Raw genomic sequence first — 25,557 nt, 5'->3', positions numbered from 1 at the left:
TATGTAACCCACGCCTGTTGCTGCGTGCTTTGGAGGACCCAGAACGTCAAGCATGTATTTGTGAGCAAAATGAAATGAGGACTCTTTCCCCCCAGAAGAAGCCTCTTGTCCCCAAGCACACACCTTAAAAAACACCTAAGTTTGGATGAGAGATCTTTTGCTTTGTAGAAGGATTTTCTGCCAATGGCCAATTCTTGTTGCAGTTTATGATGACTTGGTTTACAGAAGTTAGCCTTGCCTACAGCTGTTCAGAAGTACAGCCAATGAGTAAAGGCAGCTCTCCCTCGAATGACAAATGCTGCTGAGTAAACCATGTCCAAGGCTATTTTAGGACCACCAAGAATGTGTTTGCATTTTCAAGAGTGGAAAGAGAGAGAATATTTACTTGGCCCTACTAGCCCCAGTTCGGTTGTTCAGCGTGGTGAGTGAGTGAAACGCCACTGAATCATATGCTTAAAAAAGGTTCATTAAACGCTCTGTGCATTTAACCTTAAAAAAAAAAAAGAACACCTAAATTATTTCTCAGAGTATACGTATATCGTTCCAATTTTAGTATATGTGCTGCCAAAGCGAGCACAGAGTATACGTATATGAAATCCTCACATGATACATTTGAAAAATCTCATTGCATCACTTAAATGTGTACAGTTTTTACTTGTCAATCATGTCTCCGTAAGGCTGGAAAAACCATGATGCTCCTTACCCCGCAGCCCCTCCCAGCCTCTGCATCTCTGGTGTCGGAGCTCAAACCGCCTGGTTCTAAATTCTACTAACTGTGGTTGGTACGTCTGCAGATGGTTAGTAGATCTTAGAGTCACAAGTTGGCACTCAGCTGCTAAAATGTGCTTATTCACAAGCACGTGACCTTCTAAATGCACGAGACTAACCAGGTGGCTCTGGATTCTTCTCCCACCTACACAGCTGTCGGGTTTCTCATGCAAGGAAATTCCTGCCTTGTTCGAAAGCCTGTTGCCATTTTACTTAGCTCATTGTTGGGGCACAGGCAGAAAAGTGAGGTCTCCGTGCACCTAAGCTTCAAGACTCAGCCTTCAAAACTTCCAAGGCCTGGTACCTAATTTTGTTCTTTTTTTTTTTTTTTAATCATCTCTAGATCTAACGTAGGCCTCGAACTCGCAACCCTGAGATCAAGAGTCTGACACTCCACTGACTGGGCCAGCCGGGCACCCCTAATTTTGTTCTTTTAATGTTGTATTCTCTTTCATAAAGAGGGGCCCCCAAACTGTGTAAGCTTCAGTCCCCACAAAGTAGAGATGCATACCTGGGAACAGAGGGGAAGGTACTGAGCCATAAGCAACCGTTTTTCTCTTTGCCCCATTTAAACTACTCACGTTGGTGTCCCAGCAACAGGGAGGATTGCCTCCCACAAAATCAGGACTGTCACCATGGCCTTGAGTCTGCCTTATCCAGATGGAGAGCTATGACTACCCCATGTGGGGCATGATTTCCACACGGCTCAAACTGCCCCGGCTCAAAATGACCCAGGACTTGTTTCCAGCTCTTGGATTATCAATGGCTACTTGCTTCCCAGCTCAGCTCCACCAGAAGTCCTATCCCTGAAATATGCCAACAGCCCCTCTAAAAACTCACTCAACCCATCAGGGCCCAGACCAGGGGCTTCCCCACTGACCCCACTCCCAATCCCATCAACACCGGCAAGGAGCCAACCACTGCCTGATGGGGCCCGTTACAGAGTCCCTGCCAACATGGGGGCACTTGGGGAGCCGGGGACCAGATAGCGAGGGAGAAGGAGTAAGAGCTTCCCATCCCATGTGTGGTCAGCAGCCAAACTGGGGGCCTCACTGGGGCCTTTGTGGTATGGACCCAGAGCCTCCCAGACGGGTTCAGAGTACCAGTATGGCTGCATTCCGCCTTTGGCATGGTGTTCTCTGTGAACTCAGTCCCCCTCCCTTCAATTTCGGTCATTCCCTACGTGTCGGATTCTGCTGGAGAGATGCAAAGTTGCAACAGTGGTTGGTGGAGTGGTTAAGGGCGGGCAGGTGGGGGGACAGAGGCCCAGACGACTGACTGAGCCCATTGCCGAGTTCTCATTCTTTTTTTTTTTTTTTAAAGATTTTATTTATTTATTTGACAGAGAGAGATCACAAGTAGGCAGAGAGGCAGGCAGAGAGAGAGGAAGGGAAGCAGGCTTCCTGCTGAGCAGCGAGCCCGATGCGGGACTCGATCCCAGGACCCTGGGATCATGACCTGAGCCGAAGGCAGCGGCTTAACCCACTGAGCCACCCAGGCGCCCCAATGTTTTCAATATAAGCATTTTTTTTTAAGATTTTATTTATTTGACACACAGAGAGAAATCACAAGCAGGCAGAGAGGCAGGCAGAGAGAGAGAGAGAGGAGGAAACAGGCTCCCTGCTCAGCAGAGAGCCCGATGTGGGGCTTGATCCCAGGACCCTGAGACGAGTTCTCATTCTTGATAGATCTTCAGGAATAGCCTTTAAAACAGCACCACTGACTGTCATAGGCCCATTGAGTTAGCTGGGGAGATGGCAGGCTTCCTGGTGATTTGGTAGGACCCTAAACGAGATGCATGTGAACACGGCTCACTTGACCCAAACTGTCGGCTGCCTTTCCAGATTCAGCTAGTGCACAGCTGCTGTGCTCAGCACTAATGCTGCTAGTGCACAGACATACACACACACGCACATACACACAGAGGTACACATGCATTCAAGTAATTCCTTATTAAAACATCCTAGAGATATTTGGGGAGGACCATCATCTGACCCCTCACTGGACTGGGGGAGGGTATGCTTTCTGTAAGAGTCTGCAGCTGCCAACAGCATGCACATCCTGCTCGTGGCCAGGGCGCTTGTGGGCCATTGGGCTGCTCCTGGCCTACTGTCACCCCAGGGAGAGAGACCCTCCTGGGTGGGGGAGAAGAGACCTTTACAGCTGGGGAAACTGAGGCCCAGAATGGGTTAGGGACCTAGGAGAGGTCATATCACTGGGTCCTTGGAAGCCCAGCCCAGAGGGAAGTGAGGAGGGTCTGCCCAGTGGCCCTGGTGGCCTCTGCCATCGGTGTGTGGCCTTGAGCCTCAGCTCTGCCTCCACTGTTCCCCTTCTTTGCATGGTTCCAGGCTCGTCAGCCGCATTCCAGTGGGACACTGATGAAGCTTGTTAACCTGGGTCCTGCACACACAGGTTTGTCTGGATCGGGGCAGGGCCTTTGCCTTCGACCCTCAGCTTCCATTCCAGCCCCAGGCAGCCCCGGTTCCATCCGTTGGCCTGCCTTGCCAAATGGGTCCAACCATTTGAGACTGACTCCATCTTTCCGTCCTCCCCAGAAGTGATCATCCTTATCCCACTGGTGATGCCACATGGGAATGTGTTTGGAGGAAAGCAGGGCAGAGTTTCCTCCTGCAAAGAAGGGCCAACCTGAGAGTCCGAAAAGCTGGCCCATGGATGCATCTCTCCCAGGCTCCAGGCCTCACCAGTCCTGACATGAGCCTGTCTCTCCGGGTCTGGAAGTTCTGAAGAGCTAGGAGTGCAAGGCTTAGGGCTCAAGAACCCCTTGTTTGGGGGCACAACACCTCAGGTCTTTCCGGGGTGGGGGGGTGATATGAGTTACGAGCTCCTTAAAGCTACATAAGCCTCCAGGTATGGGGGCATCTTTAGGAGTTGCCAACACTTCCAGCTGCTGTATGTCCACTACAGAAAGGAAGAACGCAGTTCTAGAAAATGCATTTGCTGGGGCTGCTGCTTAGATGGCTCTGGTCGACGCTCGCTGAAGCCCAGGTCCTCAGGACGGGGCGTCAGAGTGCTGCAGCAGCGTGACAGGACCCAGGGGTGGGGCAGTGCTGCGGGGCCATAGGGACTAGGCTGCTCACGTCCCTTGCCTCCCTCCACTCCCAGTGGGCGTGTCCTTATTTGTCGGAGGGCAAACTGAGGCCTACGCTGGAGGGCCATAGGGCAGCATGGGGACCCAGGGCCTGGAGAATGAGATCAGTGGCAATTACAGCTCGTGATGCACCTGCTTCACTGACGCTGTGAGGCACACAGGGCAGGCCCAGGACCCATTTCACATAAAAAGATACTGAGGCTCAGAGAGGGGGAGTGATTCACCCCACAGTCACACAGCAAACAGAAGAGCTAGGACTTAAATGCAGGTCTTCTGGTGCCTCTTCCAGGGCTCCATCCTGCCCCCCTGCCTGCCACTGCCTACGTCAGGGGCCAAGGCTACAGTATCTGCCGGCTCAGCGCAAGGCAAGGACACCAAGAGATTCCCCATTTGGAGGTTGAGATTCTTGCTTCAAACCACCTGTTAGCAGAGATTTGTGCTTGAGACAAACTGACTCCTCTTGGAGCCAGTCAGCAGTCAGGGTTCCCTGGCACTCCCAGCCTCCGTGGGATTGTCCAAAGCCTCATGTCTTGCAATTCTGGAAATGCTGAAAATCCTGTTTGAGCTACAAAAAGGTCAGTTTCAATTTGTGAGGAGATCTTTCTGAAAAACAAACATGCAAGTGAAACATACAATATACACGCGGATCCTAACCTTATCCCCCGTGTGGATCTGGACATATTCTTCCCCCTCTCCCTTCCTTCCATCCTCTCTCAGTTCCTGAAAGCCCAGTCCTGCTGCAACATTGTCTTATCCATTCTGGGGCTACCTCCATCACGCCCCATAATGCCTTTACTCCTTCCTTCTAAGCAGGTCTGCTAGGGACTATCCTTGTCTCCAAGGGCTTGAGATCCAATGTAGCTGGCCAACGCTTGGAAACTCCAGAAACGGAGAACTGTGCGGAAGAAAGATTTGATGGACTACAGACATGCTTGAGAGAGACTCAGAGAAGTAGCGGCAGACTGGCCCAAGCTGACCTGTGGGAGCCACCAGCTGAGGGGGGGGGACAGAATCTAATAAGCTGATGGTCATTTCCACCTTTTTGACCATTTTGTCATGGACCCATGTGCCCGGCGACCTCTGCAGGGAAAATGAGGTTCCCTGAACCGATGCCTCCTGGTGACCTTTAGCCTCCAGCGAGAACTCTGCACATGTTTGTGTCCATGTTAAACCTCTGGTCAGAGTTTCAAAATGAAGGGTTTATAACAGCCTGCTATATTTCTTGGGGAAGAGTGATATATTTATGTATTTTTCACACACACACACACACACACAAATACACATACATATATCATATTCCTTTTTCTTCTTATGCCCATCTTATAAACCTGGACTGTACTCTCATAATCTAGACCTTTTCCAAGAAACTTTTGCCCTTTTTGTCCTTCTGGACTAAAAATGGAGAAAGGAAAGAATCACCATGTCATTGTTCAGACGGAACCAGAAATAATACTGACTACAGAGCTGAACTTGGCCCCTATCAGAAGGGTTGCCTTACTTTTCTCATTATTTAAGGGGTGCAGAAGCCATCACATGCTTTCAAATGCATCTCAGTGAATGTTCATAGGGTTGTGGGGATCACATCCGTGGCTCGGTCTGCTTGTGAAATGGGGTTAGCGATGGCCATTCCTTTTTAAAAGATGCCAGGGAACTCCCCCACTTCTCCTCCCCACCCTGTCCCTCCACCCCCACCAAAGATTGACCTGTGACGGCTCAGGCTGGGAGTCGGGACACCTGGGGTCTAACACAGGTGGACCTGTGTCCTTGCCCTGTTGTCCTTGTCCACTAACTAGCTGTGTGACCACAGGCAAATCACATCCCATTCTGTTTTCTGTAAAAAGAGAAGATTGAGATGTACTCTCTGGAAATCCCACCACTTTCTACTGATTTACTTTTTTTTTTTTTCCTGATCTGCTTATTATATATATAAAAAAATCTCACAGTGAGTGGCAGGATTGTGTACAATATGTGGCCTGAGGAAAGGGGGGCTGCTGCTAGCTGGGACCAATAGTTTGCTGCTGTAGGCTCCACAGAGACTGGAAAATGGCCCAGGGGCAAAGCTGGAAGGTTCGTTTAGAAGGGTCTGGAAGCTTTCGTGAGGGACTTGCCACTAACAACATGACATTGCCCTAAATGTAGCTATCTAGGGGCAGAAGTCAGTAGACCTCCAGGCCTCAGTGAGCACCTCTGCGTGAACCCAGCCTCCTTCCCTTGGCCTCGTGCAGGCTCGGCCGGGCTTCGGGCTGGCTGTTGAAAGCTCTCAGCCTCACACCCGAAACACAGAGCCGAGGCCTCCAACAAAGCCAAGTCTCTCTTAAGTCCATTGAAAAAGGGAAGCACAAAAGAGGCTCCCGCTTGCCCCGCTGAAGCTGAGCCCCGGCCAGCACCGTGCCCCCCCCCGACCCCCTGCTGCACCCTCAGGGACAGCAAGGCCGGCCCGGCCCCTGATTAGGCATCCTCCCAAAGTGTCCAGTGAGACATCCAGCTGCCGACTTCGAGCAGCCAGGGCAGCACCCACTTGGGCAAACTGGATTCCCCAGCAGTGGGCTAGCCCCCAACACCCTACAGGGGTGCCCCAGGGTCCGCTTGGCTGTTGAGGAGCCGGCTGGGTCCCAGCATCGGAACTGAGTGGGGAGCATAGGCTTGGCGGCCTGAAAAGTTATATGCATAGGCCTCAAGAGTTAGAGACCGCTTCCCCTTGCCCCGTGCCAGCAGTTCCTCCTGTGAGGTACTGCATCTCGTGGTCATGCCCAGCCCTCCCCCACCTCCTGCTACCCTGGTCCCAGCAAAGTGATGGCAGACGAACGACTAAGGAAAAGGTCCAAGAACCCACAGAGTCTGCTCCAGGCCTCCCTTCCATCCCGTTCCTCCCACTCCATCCTCCCCCTGCCTCGACTACGTGGACTTAAGCGTCGTGGCACCTGCATCCCAGTCTGCCACCTCGCCAGCAGCACCCTGGGCCCAGCCATAGCCAGCTTGAGTTCCCTGAAGGGGATCTGGGCTAGAACCCGCCCCCACTCATCCCCTATTGATCCATTTCATCCATTTCTACTTTCAATATATTGGAATTCTCTGAACTCCTTGGGAGAATGCCGATGAAACAGAATCAGTTTGGGACTCAGTGACTTGTTTGTGGGCTGGCCCATGATTGACTGAATGAATGGCCAGGAAAACATGTAGCAGAGCCCCCTGCACACCAGGTCATTTGGTTCATTTGTCCATTGATTCATTCAGCTGCTGTTTACTGAACACCTGGTGTGGGCCGAGACAGAGTCCACTGCTCCCGGATGGAAGAGTGGGCACAGGTGAATGGAGAGGCCGCTTCTCGTGCCCAGCCCGTTCTTGCCGACCCCGAGAACCTCAGCCCCAGGTGGATTTGATGGCAGAGCTGCCCCTCAAAGTGCCCTTGTCCACGTTGCAGAGAAGAGGCAAAGAAGGAGGCAAGCTCCCTCACTCCAGTGGGTGGAGCCCTTTCTGTGGCAATGAGACAGTGTCCTCCCATCAGGGCGGGTCAAGGCCTCAGCTTGAGAGGCAGCTGAGGGGTCAGGGAGGGGGCCTGCAGCCAAGCAGCTCTGGGCAAGACCTTTCCCTTCCCTGGGTGTCAGAGCCCCTGTCTCTCCTAGGACGGGAAAAGGTCCCAATGGACCTTTTGGCATGGCATGGCTGCCCTTGGTAATGGCAGCCGCAAGTTAGGGAGGGTTTACTAGGTGCTGCAGGATCTCAGAGCAGCATCAATGAGATGAGGCATTTAGCATCAGAATCAGCCCAGGAGCTTCAAAAAGACTCAGATCCCTGTCTCCCCCCCCCCCCCGCCCCCCCGCTCTGGACGAGAGTGAAACAGTTCATTTGGGGTGGGGGGCTGGGAATCTGGATATGTCTTGGGGAGTCTGATGAGCACCAGAGCCCGAGATGTGCAGCCCTGGGGGAATCTCTTTGGATGTTCACTCTGTCATGACAGTCACGGCCAGTGTGGCGCTAGCTGGGGGCCACCCACACACGTTGACCCCACCTCCCTCACCAGTGAGCCAAGCATGAGGAGACATCAAAGGACCAACAACAATTGTCCCAGTGAGACTTCTATAGCTAAACAGGGGGATTCTTACACAAAAATTTGCTTCAGGAGAAACACGGTTGCCCCTTAAACAACACAGGTGTGAATGACACAGTTTTCTTCAGGAGAAATACAGGAAGGAACTGTGAATGCGTCTTCTCTTCCTTATGATGTTCTTAGTAACATTTTCTTTTCTCTAGCTCCCTTTGTTGTAAGGCTCTAATAACAATACGTAGAACATCCCAAATCTGTGTTAACCTACCCAAGGTTACCATAAGGTCCCCAGTCCACAGTAGGCTGTTAGTAGTTAAGTTTCAGGGGAGTCAAAAGTTACAGTTGGATTTCTTACAGCAGGGCCATTTTCAAGGGTCCTCCGTTTCCCTCCTCCCCTGTTGGCATGGAGGTGTTTTCCAAGCTCCTCTCTTCCTACACATTCCTCCCCTCCACCCCACTCGCTTTTCCCTCCACTTGCGGGTCACAGTCATTAACATGACAGCCACAGATGATTGTATGGAGCCTCGAACGAGTAGGAAATACTGCATCACTAACTGCTTTGTTCCCAAAGGCTATGCTTTTATAAATGGAGAGCAGTTCCCCCAAGGTGCAGATCGCAGATTGGGTCCTTTTCCTGTTGTTCCATATCTCCCCAACCTAAGGATGCACCTGCAGAGAGGAATTTCTTATTTAGATAACTTTATACTCTGGGGGGGGGGTGGTTATAAGTCATTCTCAGTAAAAACAAACAAGCAATACCAAACCGTAGAGAATAGAAAGGGCCTCGCCAGTCACCCCCAAGAGATGACTGCTCCAAATGGTCACATATATGTTCTTCCAAGCGATTTTTTGCATGTACCTAGCAGAGTGTGTGTGTATGTGTGTGTGTAGAAATAGAGGTGCCCGTGCCCCTGTGATCGGTCTGCAACTTGTGTTTCCCCCAGACAGGATAGCTCAGCCAGCTGCCCCAAAGCCCACAGCCAGATCTGCTTCCCTCCAAAGGCTCTATTGTGGTCCCATTGCAGACCTTAGTCTGATACATTTAACCAAGACAGGGAGGCAATCTAAAAGTTCAACATCTACATTAGGCTTTCCCTTCTTAGTAATGGGGGTCTCTGTAGACAGGTGCTCGCAGTGCGCCCTCAAACGCTCGCCTAGGACACACCTCTTTCCGTGGCTTCCACACGGCCGAACTGAGCTCCCCCTTACGCGGGCAGAGAAGATCCTTTGTGGGACTTCCTGTGGTGTTCGGTACACAGACAGCATAATTCCTAATTCGAAGTGTAACAAGACAGTTTACATGAAACACAGCAACAAAGAAGCCAGCATTAGGGTTCCCAAAATAGGCTGTATTATATAGTTTTGACAACTATAAGTCCCGAAATGGAGAGATGTTTTATCTTGCACGTTTCCTGTTCATTAGCTTTCATGTGCCAAGGCTTTATAAAAATTTCTCTCTCCCTCTCTCTTTCTCTTTCTCTTTCTGCCACAGGGACCCGTTAAAAGGAGACAGGAAGGAGACGATTTCCAGTTTCCAGGCATGGCTGATGGGGGTTACCCTAATAAAATCAAGAGGCCTTGCCTGGAAGACGTTACCCTTTCTATGGGCCCGAGTGCCCACCCCAGCACGGCCTGTGTGGAGCTGCAGGTTCCTCCGCTAACGATGAACCCCAGTGCCACAGCCATGGCAGGAGCGGGCCATTCGTTACCCCTTGAGACGAATCCCATGAACGGCAGCGTCATGGGCTCGCCATTCGTGGTGCCGCCGGCTGCAGAAGTGGGACTGAAAGGACCCCCTGGGCCCTACTATGACAAAGCCAACAGCGTGCCGGCTGTGGACCAGGAACTTCAAGAACTCCTGGAGGAACTAACAAAAATTCAAGAACCTTCTCCGAATGACCTCGATCTCGAGAAGATCCTGGGCAGCAAGCCGGAAGAACCACTGGTCTTAGAACACCCGCAGGCGACCCTGGGTACCACTCCCAAGCCTCCAGTGCAGATGCCCCACTTGGAGAGCCTCGGTACCAGCAAAGAGTTTGCTTCGAGTTGCAGCCAGCTCACGGGGGCGGGGCCGTCGCTTCAAGTCCCGCCCTCCCCGGCTGGGATCAGCTATGGGATCCCCCCGCCAAGTAAGCAGGGGGCCTCGCCCAGCTCTTCGGTGGCGCATGCCAAGAGCCAGGCCCCGGGGGTGCCCCCGGCCGCTTTGCCCCCAGTCCCAGTGCCGCAGTGGCATCACGCCCACCAGCTGAAGGTGCTGGCGGCCAGCAAGCAGGGGTCCGCTAGTAGGCCACAGGCGCCCAGCCCCAGCTGGTCGGGCCTGCCACCTCCGGGCATGTCCCCGTCTTACCGCCCGGTACCATCTCCGCAACCGCCACCGCAGTTCAGCCCTCAGAGCCTCATGGTGTCCTGCATGGCGTCCAGCAACCTGCCGGGGAGCGCCTTCCAAGCCTCCCCCAATGCCTTACTCGCCAGCCTGGCGTCGGGCGGTACCACTGCCCTGGGGCCCGCCATGCTCTACACTCCTGAGAAGCTCCCCAGCCCTGCTCTCAGTCAGCAGCCGCAGTTCAACCCACAGAGCTCCATCCTGGCCAACCTGGTGTCCTCCGGAGTCAAAAGTCCTCCCGGGCACCTGCTGTCCGCCCTGCCTGCCAGCAACGCGGGGCCCTCCCCCCCGTACCGGCCGGAGAAGCTCTCCAGCCCGGGCTTGCCGCAGCAGTCCTTCACTCCGCAGTGCTCCCTCATCCGGAGCCTCACACCCTCTGGCCACCCGCTAACGCAGCCGCCGCCGCCGCCACCGCCGCCCCGGCAGTCAACGAGCACCATCTTTAAGCCCTTGACCAACGACTCATCCAAAACCCTGAGCGTGATCATGCAGCAGGGGCTGCCCAGTCCCGGCCCTGGAATCCCGGAGCCCTTTACCTTCGGCAACACCAAGCCCCTGTCGCACTTCGTTTCCGAGCCGGGCCCCCAGAAGGTGCCCCCCGTGCCCGCCACCTCTAGGCAGACGTCCCTGCTCCACTACCTGCAGCAGGCACCGCCGGCCTCTTCCACCACCACCTTGTCCACCGCTACTGCCACTTTGCTGCCACCACTGCCACAGCCTGACCACTCATCATTCCTTCTGCACCAGATGATGCAGCAGCCCCAGCGCTTTCAGCGACTGGGGGCGCGGGACTCCATGCCTTCTCTGCCCAGACAGGTAAGACGATCTCATGTCCAGTGGCGGTCCTTGGTTCTGGAACTAAGAACCGTGTCTTATGCTATTGGCGACCTGGCTCTGGAAGCAAACGTGGCTGTAGTCCTCTCTGAGCCCAGACTTGACTTGGGAAAAGTCTATTTCAGCCAAATTCCGTGTGGTCCAACTGCAGTATTAATGAGGCCAAGGTTATGGTTTCAGTTCCTGTGTGGGCCACTTAACTCCTCTGGGAGGAAACGTGTACCCAGAAGGTGCTGCCAGGGGAAGGGGACCAGGGGAAGGCAAGGCTCTGCCCTGCGCCGCGTGGCGTGTTCCCTCACCCAAGGCTAGCAGACACATTGCAGGATGCAAGGAAATTGCACCGAAGCATTTAAATCTTGTCCCTGCTGGCATAAGGCTTACACATGGAGCCTTCTAGAAATGGCCCAGCAAACTTCTGCTGAGCAGGTTCCAAATGAAAAGGACAGGTACGTAGAAAGTAGTTACTCTTAGCGTCTCCATTCTACAAAGAAACTGAGGCTCAGAGAGTTGAAATGACTTGCCCAGAGTCATACAGCCAGGGGCAGAGCAGGAACCGGAAACCAGGAAGTCTTAGTTCAGAGCCTGTGCTCTTCCCAAAATCACTGTGACTTCTCCCTCTCCCTCATCTCCTACAATCTGACCGCTAGACTCAGCTGGTCCTTCCTGAGTGGTGTGGACCACAGTTGGCCCTCGTCAGTGCTCCAGTCGCTGCCTGTGTTGGTTATCCACTCAGGAAGTGGAATGGGTTGTCTCTTGCCGGGTAACAAATTACTCCAAAACATCTGCTTAAAACAACACTCGTGTATCACCTCACAGTTTCCGTGGGCCAGGAGTCCTGGCATCACCTAGCTGGGTCTTTTGACTGTGAGTCGCTCATAAGTTTGTGGTCATCTCCAGCTCAACCAGGAAGGTTCTCCTTCCAAGTTCACTCCCGAGGTTGTTGGCAGGAAGCAGTTCCTTGCAGGTGGTTGGACTGAGGCCTCGGTTCCTCATGAACTCTTGGCTAGTGGCCTCCCCTGCTTCCTTGCCATGTGGGCCTCCTCATAGAGCATCTCACAACATGGCAGCTGGTTTCATCTGAGTAAGCAAGACAGAATGTGCCAGCAAGAGAGGAAAGGGAGTGCCAGCAAGAGAGGAAAGGGAGTGCCAGCAAGTCAGAGGTCACGGTCTTTAGAACCTCGTCTTGAAAGTGATGTCCCACCTCTTCTGCTCTATTCTGTTCTTTAGATACAAACATAAGGTGTGACTACCAGGAGGCAGGGGTCACTGGGGACCATGTCAGATGCCTGCCTACCCAGGGTGCTGTTTATCCTGGTCCCTCCTTTGGGGAGGGACCTCAGCCTTCCCTGAGTTCAGGTCCTCTTGGCTCTTTGTCTGAACTCAGAGTTGTCTCTTAAAGTGGTTTCCCCCAATAAAGCAGCCATCACTGCAAACACTACCTTCAAGTGACCACATATAACAGAGAACTGACCGTGTTTCACATTTGCTCAGAAGTTTCCAGAGGCTCCATGTGCCTTCTTAGACTCGGTACTCTTCAGGCCCATCTGGCACTTGACTTCTATCATCCGGAATGCTCGTAATTCCTGGCCCACTCTGCATTCGCAGCCTTACTCCTGCCATTCCCTGTGCCTGGCTGTCCCTTCCCACCTTCTGGCTCCTGTCCCACTCCTACAGCTCCTCAGGTGCCCTCCCCTCCAGGAAGCTTCTCCAGACAGTCCCGGGTACTTCCATCTCCCATGCGGGCTCCCTTTTCTGTAGAGAAGCCGAGGAGGACAGCTTGGCCAAGAACCTGGCCTGTGGGAAGTAGCTGTCGGGGCTGACCTCTCTTCTGAGGGCCCCGGATGAGTGTGACCAGGGCAGCCCCTGGAGGATAGGACCCGTGTCTTTTTCCTCCATGCCTCATGAGAGCTCCGCACCTGGGAACCAGTCCTCAGTGAAGTGTTCTGACAGGTTGGTTGAACATTAAACGCAGTAATACATCTAAAGATTTTTGAACGGGGTCTCGCGGCACGAGATACTTGCCAATGACGGTTTGCTATCACTAAGACTAACTCTTGGCCCTGAGTCTCCAGATCCCGTTTCTGGGGGCTGAAATGTGGCCCTCGAAACTGATGCTGTGTGGGGACGGCGGAATACGAGCGGTGCTCCCTGCAGGTGGACAGCGGTTGTGGCGCCTGCTGACCACGTGGTTCTCCCTGTTCCGGGCTCAGCCCCACTGAGGCAATTCCCGGCCTGCTGGAAAAGGGAACTGGCCATCTTCACCCCACAGGCAGGGGTCTCTCGCTCGGTGCCCCTTGCCCAGCTCCCGTATTTCTCAGCTCTGGCGATTTTGGTGGACTGTTTGTTTGCACTGAAGGGAAAAGGCAAATGCCATCTGGCAGTTCAGCGTGGCAGCTGAAGCGAGGGCATGGGGGTTCAAGTCCAGGCGCCGCCACTGACCGGGCTCTGTGCCGGGAGCAACATCACTCAGCCCCTCTGAGCTGAAGTAGCCCAGAGCCCAGCACACGCTTCGTGGTCAGTCGGGGCTGGTGCGGGCCCCGGGGCTGGAATCGACTGCCTCCCGGGGTGGATGCGTTTCCAAATTCAGAACATTAGGGACTTTAGAAAGCTAATATCGTGCTTTTGCCAAGTATCACGTGAGCCTCTGGCGGAACCTGGGGCAGCATTTCGTTATTCTTACGGAAAACTATGAATAGTTCCCAAAGTCCACAACCCATTTTTGTCCCCAAATAAATTCCGATGCCAAACTTACCAAAACAAATAGGCTTTTCAAGCTTTTTGGGTTTGAAATTACAGATAAGGAAAGCGGACCTGGAATTATGAAAGGAGGGCAAGTGCAATTATGAAAGAAGGACTCCCCTTGGAGTCGGGACAAGTGGCCATGGCATGTGGGATTGTCATAGCCTCCCTGTGTCACCCAGGCCTCTGACATCTCTCTGCTCTTAATCAAGTTGAATCTTGTTTCCAAAACTTAGGGATCCTTCTCTTTGAAGGAGTTCCTCACAAAAATCAGTCGGAACGCTGTGAGTGGAACTTACATTTGCTCAGAGATGCAAACAGGGCCACTGAGGAGGCAGCTCGAGGGCCCCCAGTGCACATGGTTTGCAGAGCTGGGAGCACAGTGTCCTGGGGAGGAGGGATGTGGACGGTGGCCAGTTGGAATAAGAACAAAAAGGCCCGAAATCTGATCCTTGAGGCAGGCCAAGGCACAGGGGAAGGGGGCAGCTGTGGAGAAATGGACCAAAGAGGCCCAGGACATTGTTTGGACAGATTCTGAGAAGGGCAGGAGGGGAACCAAGCCTGCCTTGAGGAAGGCGGGATGAGGCGCCTCCGGGGTTTGCTACGATTTCTACCTTTACCCATGAGCCTCCTGTCCCGTCAGCCACAGCAGCGGTGAACACCAGGAATCACGGAGACAGTGGGTGAAACGAGAGAACTCACCATCTTGCCTCCCTGACGGGCTGAGCCGGCCATGGGGATCTGGGCAGCTTGGTCTGAAGTGGCGCCTCAGCCGTTGTGGGGTGTAGCACCCCCAGGGCCCGAGGCCTGAGGGAGATGACACTGGGCAGGGGACATGGCAGTGGGGGACGGGTGTGTTTGGCGGGCGGCAGGCCCCAGCCCTGGGCTTGAGGCCAGGTTCAAGGGGACCCAGGATTTGGATCCCTATTGTCCCGATCCCAGCTCTGTTACTTTTTATTTTGGCAAGCTCTTTTCCCTCTCCGGGTCATACTCTCCCCATCTGTAAGCTGGAGATACTCGTATCCCTGTCTAATGGCGCTGCTGGAAGGATTAAAAGAGGTGAGGCACAAATGCTGGGTGTAGGGTCTGGTTCACAAAAATGCTCCATGGATGTTAGCTGCTGCTACTTCTAGAAAGTCCCTGAAACTTACAACACCAGTAACCCAGTGGAATGGGTTAGACTGCCTCAGTGTCCAGGTTCCTCTCTAGCTGTTGGCAGGGGAGGGGCAGTGGGTCAGGGAGGGCATTTGCCAGGTGGCTGAAGAGAAGTCAAATAGAGGACACGAGTCGGTGACCCCAGGAAAGAGCCAAGCTGCTGAGCCCGGCCATAGCTTTCTGAGCACCCCTGGCCGGAGAGAAGGGGAGAACGTTGGCTGCCCCTCCCTCTGAGCACAGACAGTAGAAGTGGGGCCCAGGATGGCTGCTGACAGGCACAGAGAGCCAATGGCAAGACGAGCACAGGCTAGCCTTGCTGGTCACCCAGCACCAGTGCCAGCAGAAACGCTGCTTCTGCCTTGTCACTGGCATTGGGGGGATGGGTGTCCCCGTCGTCGCTGTGTTCTTAGAGCCTTTCTTGGGGCCCCAGATGGATGCCAACACTCGGAGCACCCCTGCTGAAACTGCAGGGCTGCCTCCCCCCTCCTCTTCCCTCCCCTCCACCATTCACACCCACTCCCGAAGCCTCCCACAAGAACCTTTGCCAAAACTCAAGATTCCTCTTGGTTTGAATTTCCAAGGCTGTGCTCACCTGCTCAATAGAGCAGAACCTTTAATTACTGCTGTCTTGGTTAGCACTGCAAATTAAAATCTTTACATTTGCACCATGACCCCTCATGGAAAACAGAATGATAAAAACCAGGCTAGACCAAGACAACTGTCTCTCCTTGTCAAAGTGACATCGGCTCCACTTTCCACCTGAGAAAGATTCAGGAGAGGCACCGTGTAACAATTCAACAATTCTACACGCTAACTCGGTGCTCATCACAATATGTGTACTTTTGAGACTAATATGACACAGTGCGTTAATTATACTTGTATAAAAAAACTTTAATTTTTTTTAAAAATTCAAATTCAAGAAAAAGAGAGGGAGAGTTGGGAGTGATGGTGGTCCTGGGGAGCCTCCTTCCAGTCTCAAATTGTTCATAAGCATTGGAAAGCAGGTGACAGTTCTCTTGCTAACAAACCGGACCCCCGCTCCCCCCCACTCCCGGGAATCAGATGTACCACATATTGTCAGGGAGGACCTGTGACCTTGGACTTGCTGGTCCTTTCACTGGTTTCCTTTAGTTCTCCTCTTGTTTTGAGGGTAAGGGCTGGGAGAGAACCCTCCTAATAGGGCTCCCCTATTGGGAGAAAAATTTCCTTGCATTTGTCTTTTACTAATTCTGGCACAAAGCATCACAGATTTCAGTCCGGAAGTGAGTCCCGCTGCAATGTAAGAGCCGAGGCCTCTGGGCAAGCTGTCACCAGGCGCGGGAGGATGGGGGCGGTGAGTCAGGTTCCCGGTGCCCCCGGGTCACGGCTGGGCTGGCTCTGCACGCATCTTCTCTGCCAGATCGGGCAGCCTTTTCCTGAACAAGCATCTTCATTTCGTCTGTGAGCACGACTGTACACACAGGCTTACTTTTTCCTTTCTTTCTAAATGGGGCTGCAAAACGCTATTTCGTTTGGGGAAGCCTTTTTTTAGCTGCTTTGGGAGGAAATATAATTAGACGCAGTGTAACATACATTTTTGAAAATTCAGGGGCCGGTTTCTCCATGTTGACCAAGTTTCGTTTCAACCACTCTGAATGGCCATGAAACGAAACTCCACAGGGCGTTGAATTTGGGAAATGCAGACTCAGAAGTTGGTACTAATATTACCCAGAATCTGGTTTTTCTTTCTGTTTCTCTTCTGGTTTCTGAGAATCATTAAGGATCCTCCACCTCAAAGCTATGTCCCTTTTTCAAAGAGCAGAATTTTTTTTTTTTTAAATGCGCTGCTTGTCAAGTATGAACCCTTTAAACATCGGTGGTCCTTTCTGTCTCTGCAGTGAGGTCCACGCCAAAGCTGATGGGGGTGGCAAAGAGATCACAGAGATCAACCGAGCCAATTTTATAATTGCTTAGCGCTTGCGTTATGAAGGCTCAAACACAACCATTTTCAGAAACCTCCGATCAAGTTTTTGTGGGTTTTTTGTTTGTTCATTTCTCCTTAACACACTTGAAAAGAAACCATGAACTTCGCTGAAGCTGAGGTGCTCAAAATGAGATGTTTAGAAACAAAGCGTAGAAATTGTTTTCTTTTGCGGCATTTACCAAAACGAACAGCTTACTTCTTGCTGTAAAGCCAGGGAAGGTTTTCAGAGAGTAGAAGAGGACAGAAGTGCTCTGAGCTACTGTTGTGATCCCAAGTGAAAAGTTAGCAAAACGTAAAAAGTGTCGAGGGTGAGTGGAAAATCACAGGGGGCCTGTGCCCTTCAGCTGTGGCCCTAACACCCCACGTGCAGGGCCGGACGGCGAGCCGCGCACGCGAGCTAATGGGACTCCACTGCCTGCCCCCCCTTCCCTCCCGCATCCTCCCCAGCCACCCCTTCGCAAACCCGTGAATGGCCCCATAGCACAGATTTAGGAAAACTCTTCTGAGTCCATTTGTACTTTTAGCCTCTTCTTTCCCTTGGGGGTTGACAAATCCCCAGATCTGGGCCTGCTGCTTAACGTGGCCGTGTGTGTGCCCTGGCCGGCTGCTCATGAACTTGAGGGTGGGCAGAGGATGGAACGCTATTTATGGTTAAAGCAAAACCCCTCATCGCCCCCTCACTACCGAAGAAGTTTCTGCTTTTTTCTAAGGAGTCAAAAAAGTTTGGATTTCTATTGGATCTCATTAGTTGTTGCCCACGGTGACAGATAATGCTTTGTCTGTTTTTTTTGTGTTTTGTTGTCATGAGTTGACTCATTTGAGTCCCTCCCATCAAAAGGAGTGAGGCTGTTGAAAGTCAAAATGCATGCACAGGTCCAGAGAGATCCCATTTCCACTGCAGACGCACAGGTGCCCCCAGCACAGCCTTCCCATGCTCCTGCCTCCCAGTGGACTACCAGGTTTCTAAGGCAGAATGGAGTCAGTGAAGAGGCAGCGTTTCTCTCTTTCTTCCATACTTTGGTCCTTCTCCCATGTGAACAAAGTTTCCTGTTGGATTAGGACATGTGCAGCTGGGAATCGCACCGAGCCCACAGAGCTCAATTTGGCTCTTGAAGCTTAGGTACCCAGGCAAAAGGGAAGCAGGCACTTCAGGAAATTATCATACAGCTTTGGCCTCAACATGGCCCTTGAAGGCTTAAAAGGTGCATAGCCTATTTCGTCAGAAAGTATTCCAAGTTTTGTTTTGCTCTTGGGGGGCTTTGGATTTGAATCCAAAGGCGCAGGTTCTAGCTGGTTACCCCCTGTAGCTGGTTACCCCCTGTAGCTGGTTACCCCCCTGTAGCGCGCCACCACATTCGGCCAGCCTCTGTTCTTGAGAGAAGAGGGGAGCACAGTTGTGGGGAGCTAGACTTCTTCCATGGGTGCATGGCTGGGTGGTACATGAAGAGAATTTGCCAAAGCCAGCTAACGCTCTAGGCCAATAGATGAAGGGGGACTCCTCATTTACAGTTTTCAGTGATGATCGTATATTTCCAGGTGACCGAGCTTTGGAGGGTGTGGGAGGCCCCCAGCCACCTCTGAGTGGGAGTAAGTGGGAATGATTCCATGACCCTTTCACTCTATAGGGCCACACTTTCAAAAACAAGCTCTGGAAAATGAAAACAGAGAAAATTTTGACCCCCATTAGGGTGGCTATTATTAAAAAAAAAAAACAAAAACAAAACAAAACAAAAAAACAACAACAGAAAATCACAAGCACTGGTGAGAATGTGGAGAAATTGGAAATCGTGGGCAGCATGGGTAGGAATGGAGACTGGCGTGGCCAGTGTGGGAAATAGTATGGCAGTTTCTCAAAATGTGAACATAGAATTACTATATGACCCAACAATTTCACTCCTTGGCATAGATCCCAAAGAACTGAAAACAGGTCCTTGAACCGAAATCTGTTCACCAGTGTTTACAGCAGCTCTTTCCATAGCAGCCCAAAGGTGAGAAGAACCCATCTGTCCGTATTACGGACTATTATGTAGTCTTAAAGAGGAAGGGAATTCTGACACCTGCTACTATTGAATGAGTTTTAAACACATTATACTCAGTGGAAGAAGCCAGACACAAAAGGACAAATGCTGTACGATTCCACTCCCATGAGGTACTTAGAGTAGGCGAATTTATAGAGACAGAAAGCAGCACGGTAGATGCCTGGGGTTGGGGGAGAGAAAAGGGGAAGTTGCTGCTGAATGGGGATCTAGAGTTTCAGTCTGGGTTGATGAACACGTTCTGGAGATGGATGGTGAGGATGCTTGCACTTAAAATGGTTCAAATGGCAACTTTTACCACAAAAAAAGAAAGACTTGAGTTTTAAAACACTTGTCAATCCTGTACTCATCAGAAAGAATATTTTGTTTTCAAATAATATGAGTGTGCAAGACAAAGATGGCCTTGGGCCGAGCTACATGTTTTCTGTCAGAGACAGGCGCCGTAGTGACTACGTGGGTGCCCATCATCTTGCGTGAGCCAGCTGGGGTTTCTGGATGTCCTAGTGAGGTGCGTAGCCCGCACTTAGAAATCACTTTCTTGGTCAGTTGAACGCAATTTCTGTCCTTTCTGGGTATTTTGGCGACATGACAACACGTGGGTCAGAGATCGGAGAAGCGACTGTAGACAGGAAGAGACATTATCTCTGCTTCTGACTGGGGTTAGGAAACCCCACTTGCTTCCTTGGTCCTTTGGTGCGTCTACAAGTCTAGACATACTACGATGATTCACAGCTTGCTGATTAATACAAGAGCCAACAGAATGATGCTGGGGACTCGCCATGTGTGACTAGCTTTCTGCGCAGACTCTCCCTCTGGAGCAAGTGCTGGGCCGTGGAGTAGAGTTCTGGAAGAAGTTAAGGTTCTCAGCCACAATGCGAGCCAGCTCCTAAGGCCTTGACTCTGGCACACAAAGTAGGAAGTGAGGGCCTCTGACCAAGGCCCAGATGACTTTTGAAGAAGTCGACACACCTGCTTCTTGTGTCCCGACTCACGTGCCCAGCTCCCAAGACATTTGGTTTCCGCGTTTCAGGGCTTGGTGAGGTTCACGTTGTAATCAGTTATTTGGGTCTTGTCTGCAGCACCACTTGATATCAACAAGGAAGAAGGCTTCTCTGGCTCTGTCAAAGCGAGCTGAACGACCCTTTGGAGGAATGAATGGAAGCTGGCGGGAAGGGGGTATGAGACAGATGAATTACATCTGCTGGTGTTGCTGAATTAGGCTCTTGGGACTATTTTTGAGTGTTTCCGAGTAATTAGGGGTAGAAACTCGCAGACTTCAAGGCTGAGGAACTCAGTCTCTCACATGGGGCCGCCGCCCCCACCCCCCCGACCGTGCTGCATTTTTCTGGTCCAGCTGTGCCTGGCATTCCCCAAGAGTGAGATCTGAGAACACAGGGTTCCTCCAACCCCTAACGCACCCACAGTTGCTCACCCCCAGGGGTGGTTTGCACTGGCTGTTCCGCGGTGCTGGTGGTCATCGTTTGATGCATCGTGGAAAGACAGAACAGGACCTCTGGCAGCCATTTCGCATAGCACAGTGACAGCAGCACATAAGAACCGCCCCTCCCTCCCCCAAAAAAGTTGGCTTGGAAACGCAGGCCACTCTTACCACTGTTGTTTTGTTTTGTTTTGTTTTGTTTCCCATGTGAGATCCGTTCGTGCCACTCGGAGCTGGCACCAGTATTCCCCGCAGAAACCAGTATGTTTCAGCCAGTCCTGAGTGCAAAGTGAGTGGCTTCCACTGACCCACAGCCTATTTCTAAGTCTGCTATTTCCCTCTGGCGAGCACAGTGTCAAAGAAGCCCATTTTGAAGGCCTTTCAGCCTATGTTTTTCTCTCTTCAGGCTTCAGTTGTAACTTAGAAGTTCTTCTAAGTTCCAGTTGTCTTTGAATAAGCTCTCACCCTTGGTTTAACAATTTCAAAAAAGTAAAAACAAAAGCATTAAGAGGTTTTCTTCACTAGCTCGCGAGTGTGGATTTTTACATTCTTTGTGGAAATGATAGTTTGAGGGTTTTGTTTTTGTTTGTCATTTTGACAGCTGTATTGTTTGTGTCTTTTATTTGCTTCATTAGTTTTTCATTTCGAAGTGTCTTCCTTGGCAGACTAATTACATTACAACGAGATTCCTTCCCGCTACCTGCTAGAAAGGTCTTCTGAACTCAGGGTCCTTGAGAGATTTGAAGACAAGCGTGACGTTACCCCTGAGTCTTCTCTTCTCTCCCCAGTTCTTCACCCCCTGTCCTGGAGGATTGCCTCTGACCTGAGCGCAAGGCATTAGAGTGAGACCCTCAGGGTGGGTGAGGCTTTACTCAACTGAGCGAAATGCTCCTGCCTTATCAGTCCCGTTCAGAGGGGAACAGGAAGGTCGTGCTTTGTTCCTGCCTCCCAAAATCTCATTTGCCGTGGTGTTAGCAGTATCTTCTCTTGGCCCTGCCTGAGCTCCTTTTCCAGGCAAACTTCAACCTATATACCTCCCCACTCCCGGAAGAGGTACCCAAAAGCCGAGTGTTTCTCTGTAAACTTGCACTTGACTTGTGTCTATTTCCCACTCTCGGGGTAAATAAAGTCTGTGACAGAATATTGGACTAGGGATGAGGAACTGGAATGAGCCCTCATGATTGTCTCTAGAGCCATCAGCATCCTACTTGGCAACACCCCTTATGGGCTTTTAATATTTTGTTTACAGTTATTACCTCTGAAATCTCTACTTTCTGGTATGTTCTGACTTTTCAAGGGATTTAAAAATTCAGGAGCTCGATGCCAATAATTGCTTTTAGGAGCTAGCTCTGCCTATTTTCTATAGATGACTTCCAGTTTGGACCATCAATTATTTTCCTCACAGAAACCCACAAAGTACATATTCGCGTTATTTGGAATCGAATATGAACTAGGAATCCTTAATGTAGTTCGGCTTCTAAAATGTGTATCGCACTCAACTCATGCAAAACAGAGTATTTAAGAGCTTGAGCAGCTCACTTGAGATCTGAATGAAGACCCCAAGCCTGTCATCATTGACCCGCACCAGCCACCTTTGCCGGAGCAGGTCACACCCACGGTTCATGTGTGGTAGATTTCTTTGTAAACTGGTCCGGGCACAAAGGAGCATGACTTGAGGCTGACCAGGGTCCAACAAGCCCTGGGCTTCATCACTGGGAATGGGATGCTCTCCAACGGGAGGCTGGAGGTATAACCCGGACCTCATGAACTCAGAGGTCTGGGTCACGAATGACAGGAAAACCAGCTCACACTGGCTTGGCCAGTGAAAGGAGCTGACTGAGTCCTGTAAGTGCAAGTCCAGAGGTTGGGTCCACTTCAGGGGTGATTTGAATCAGTAGCTCAACAGTTACAGAGGAAGTTGTCTCTTCATCCTCAAGCTGGCTCCCCCTTGTGGGCACACACAGCTGCCAGCAGCTCCAGGGGCTACAGGCTTCCTCTTCCCTCATCCAGTCGAGCTGGAGAGAGAGTCGCTTCTAGAAGCTCTGTCGGAAAAACAAGGAAGCTTCTTTCCCAGAACCCCCTGATCGCATGCCTACTATGCCGCTTCGTGGGAGTGGAGCTGAGCGTCCCACTTCTAGAGCCCTGGGTGACGCCAGGTTCCCCCAAAGCATATAGGCAGCGCAGGGCAAGCAAGGCTGACTGAGCTGTCATAACTGACCTCCTCCGCCATCCACATCCATCTGCCCCCTCCTTCCCAAGCACAAGCTTCCCAAAATGCTCACTTCTTTAGAAAGCCTATTTACTCCCTCCCCAAAGGGATTCAGCTCCAATCTAGGAAACAGGTGCTGCACCGTCCTCATGTCCCAGGACACCTTAGGGCTTTTGGAAGGTTAACAAGCTTCTAGAATTTAATAGTTAGGAACTGAAATGTGAAGATCATCCATCTATCCCCTTCACCACTGCCCATAGAGCACCGTGCTCCTTGGGATGACCGTAAGCCTCATGTTGCAAGCATTCCCCCAAATATCCACGACCTGGGTATTCATTGGGTCTTCAGAGAGGAGTGGCCCTGGGTATGGCTATGACATAGATCAAGTTGATTTGAGAACTTTGCCAATTTCCCAGAGTCCCTCACCTGATCAACATCTCATCATCCTTCGGGCCACAGCTGAAAGCTCGGTTTTGCCATGAAACTGCCACCCAGACTAGGTTGGGTTCTCCTGTTTGTTCTCAAACACTCTGCACTTATCAAGCTATACCAGAAATCCTCGTTTCAGTGTTTCAGTAAATACGTGTCGCACAAATGTATAAAAGGCTGACTGAGCAGGCCGCCTCTACAGTACTAGACGACTACACTATACGTTTTACAAGATAGGATGACAGGTGTTCCAGAGGAAGCAAACAGACAAAGCCCTCAGAAGAAACACACACACACACACACACCCCACGGAGAACCCCAGTGTCCTTGGCAACGGCACGGACAGTTTAGGAGCCTCTGTCTCCCTCCTTCTCTCTGGCAGTCTGGTACATCAGGGGCCCAGGGGACCTCCTTACCTACCAGACCCCTGGGCCTTCTGGCCCTACACAGCAGCCCCTTGAGTGCCCATCTCCCTCCTGTCCCACGCATCGGGTTTGTAGATGGGCAGTTGGGGGAAAGCAAGAGATGCCCCTCAGTTCATAATAGGCCCCAGGCAGCCAGGTCCAGAAAGCTGATCTGGGTGAACCCCTCACTTTTCCACTGAGGTATGGGAGTCCCACAGTCCCACAAGGTCATGAAGTGATTGGCTCTGAGTAACAGCTGGAGTCCCCTGATTCCTGGCGCAGGTCCTGAGCTCATAAATTCTGCTCTTCAAATCTGGGGACGGGATACGAACTTCATGTGCTCTTGACAGTTTATCACCACTGCTGTAATCCTCTGCTATTAAATATAATTTTACAATTAAACTAAACCCTTAAATGAATTTATTCAGAGAAGGCCAATTATTTATTAAAGTCCACAAACTAGCTATCAGTATATCGTGCACATACTGACTTTGAAGACCGTGTCTAAGTTTAGTGTAACTGATATACCCTTTTTCATTGGATGTCCACACATCAAAAAGGACGTCTGTTCATCCAGCATTAGTGATAGGTTATGCATATGTTTGCCTTTCTGGTTCCCAGAGCTAGACCTCATTCCTTCAGAACAGCCCCATAATCCACCCATTTACTGGGTTGCAAAGCTTCGATGAGGGAGAGGGAGCAGTACGGTAGCTACCAGAACTTTCTCTTCAGGGCAGTGTACTGTGTTTACTGAGGGCTGCTGGACATGTCCAGCGTTTCCCCATGACTTGTGTAGCCCAGTTCATGACTGGGGTGAGGAATGAAAATAACAGAAAGAGGTATCTGGCCCAGGAAATTCTGGAAACTCCAATAAAACTCAGACAGAAATTAAGTCTCTGAGCTGTGAGCCAAGTGTTTAAGGGAAGAGACAGGGGAGCACTACTTACATTGCTCACTGCTCCCTGTGGCACCTCACGGGCAGTGTAAGGAGTGGTGGGGGGAAGGGTTTTCTCTGTATTTGGGGCAGAAAGAAGAGCTGAGTAGCCACGTGCTCCTTTGTGTCTGCCTTCAGTATGCGGTTAGAAGCCTAAGACGTGCATTGGGGTGAGGGGACCCTCTGCCCACAGTGCAGGTGGTCCGTGACGACTGGGTGCCAGAGAAGGACTGGGTAAGAACAACCTTGAACGCAGTGCAGCTCCAGGAAAGTTTCAGCAAGGCCAATGGAGAGTCCTTGAGCCAGAGTTGCCGCTGGAAGAGTCCCATACCTCACAGGAGTGGGCTTGCATTAGTATACCTGCCATGTTCCTTCAATGGTTGGGAGTGGGGTCAGGGCCACATATGGTGACAAAGCCAAAGGGATGGTTCCTGAAGGCTGCCAGCCAATGATGCCCCCCATGGCAGGAGATCTGAGCAGATCTCCACATCACCGCATCGTTCCTGTGGTAGCTATGACAGGACAGGCCCTTCCCTGAGTTCAGGGTGGACAGATAGTGACAGGAACCAGTGCAAGGGTAGCGCCAAATTGGCTACTTTGGAGAATGAGGCCAAGGCTTGTTTGATTAGTTTGCAGGTGGACCGTGCTTCTTCCCTACCTCTCCATTCAGTGTTTGGATTCTTGGTTCCCTTCCCCCTTTCTCCTTGTTTGTTCAATTCACCCTTTGACCCCAGGTCTAGGAAAATACAACCATATGCATTTGGAAGAAGTTTAAAATGAATTGGCTGGCTGGCTTTAGTTTCCATCCTAAGCATCTAAAGATGCTTGGGCCTTGCATGTGAGGTCAACTGAAGAGACTAAAGTCATATGAGAAATCAGCAAAATGAATCTTCGGCCTCTTGACTACACAGGGAAGAGTCTAAGCTTTGTCTAGGGCCTAAGAATCACTGTCTTTTAGTTGTCTTTGTATCACAACGTCAGAGAACATGAATATTGAAAGAAACCTTGGAGGTTGTCTAGTTCAATGACATCCTTTTACAGAAGAGGACACAGGGAGGGCCTAATAGGGAAAAGTAGACCAATACCCTTTAGGAACAAAGATGCAAAAATT

General features: G+C 51.4%; 1 protein-coding gene across 3 annotated transcripts in view; it reads left to right on the top strand.

Annotated features, from left to right (window-relative positions):
• Window positions 1–25,557, top strand: part of MAMLD1 (mastermind like domain containing 1) — a 109,062-nt gene that overhangs the window by 62,651 nt on the left and 20,854 nt on the right. For all 3 annotated transcript variants that reach the window (XM_047715928.1, XM_047715927.1, XM_047715929.1), the window contains exon 3: window positions 9,415–11,121. In XM_047715928.1, coding sequence (XP_047571884.1) covers window positions 9,415–11,121 — 1,707 coding nt within the window. The remainder of the gene's footprint in view (window positions 1–9,414; window positions 11,122–25,557) is intronic.

Source organism: Lutra lutra, chromosome X (genome assembly GCF_902655055.1).
Source record: "Lutra lutra chromosome X, mLutLut1.2, whole genome shotgun sequence".
NCBI lineage: Eukaryota > Metazoa > Chordata > Mammalia > Carnivora > Mustelidae > Lutra > Lutra lutra.
The sequence above is the reverse complement of the archived record's forward strand: the minus strand, read 5'-3'. Positions and strand labels throughout refer to the sequence as shown.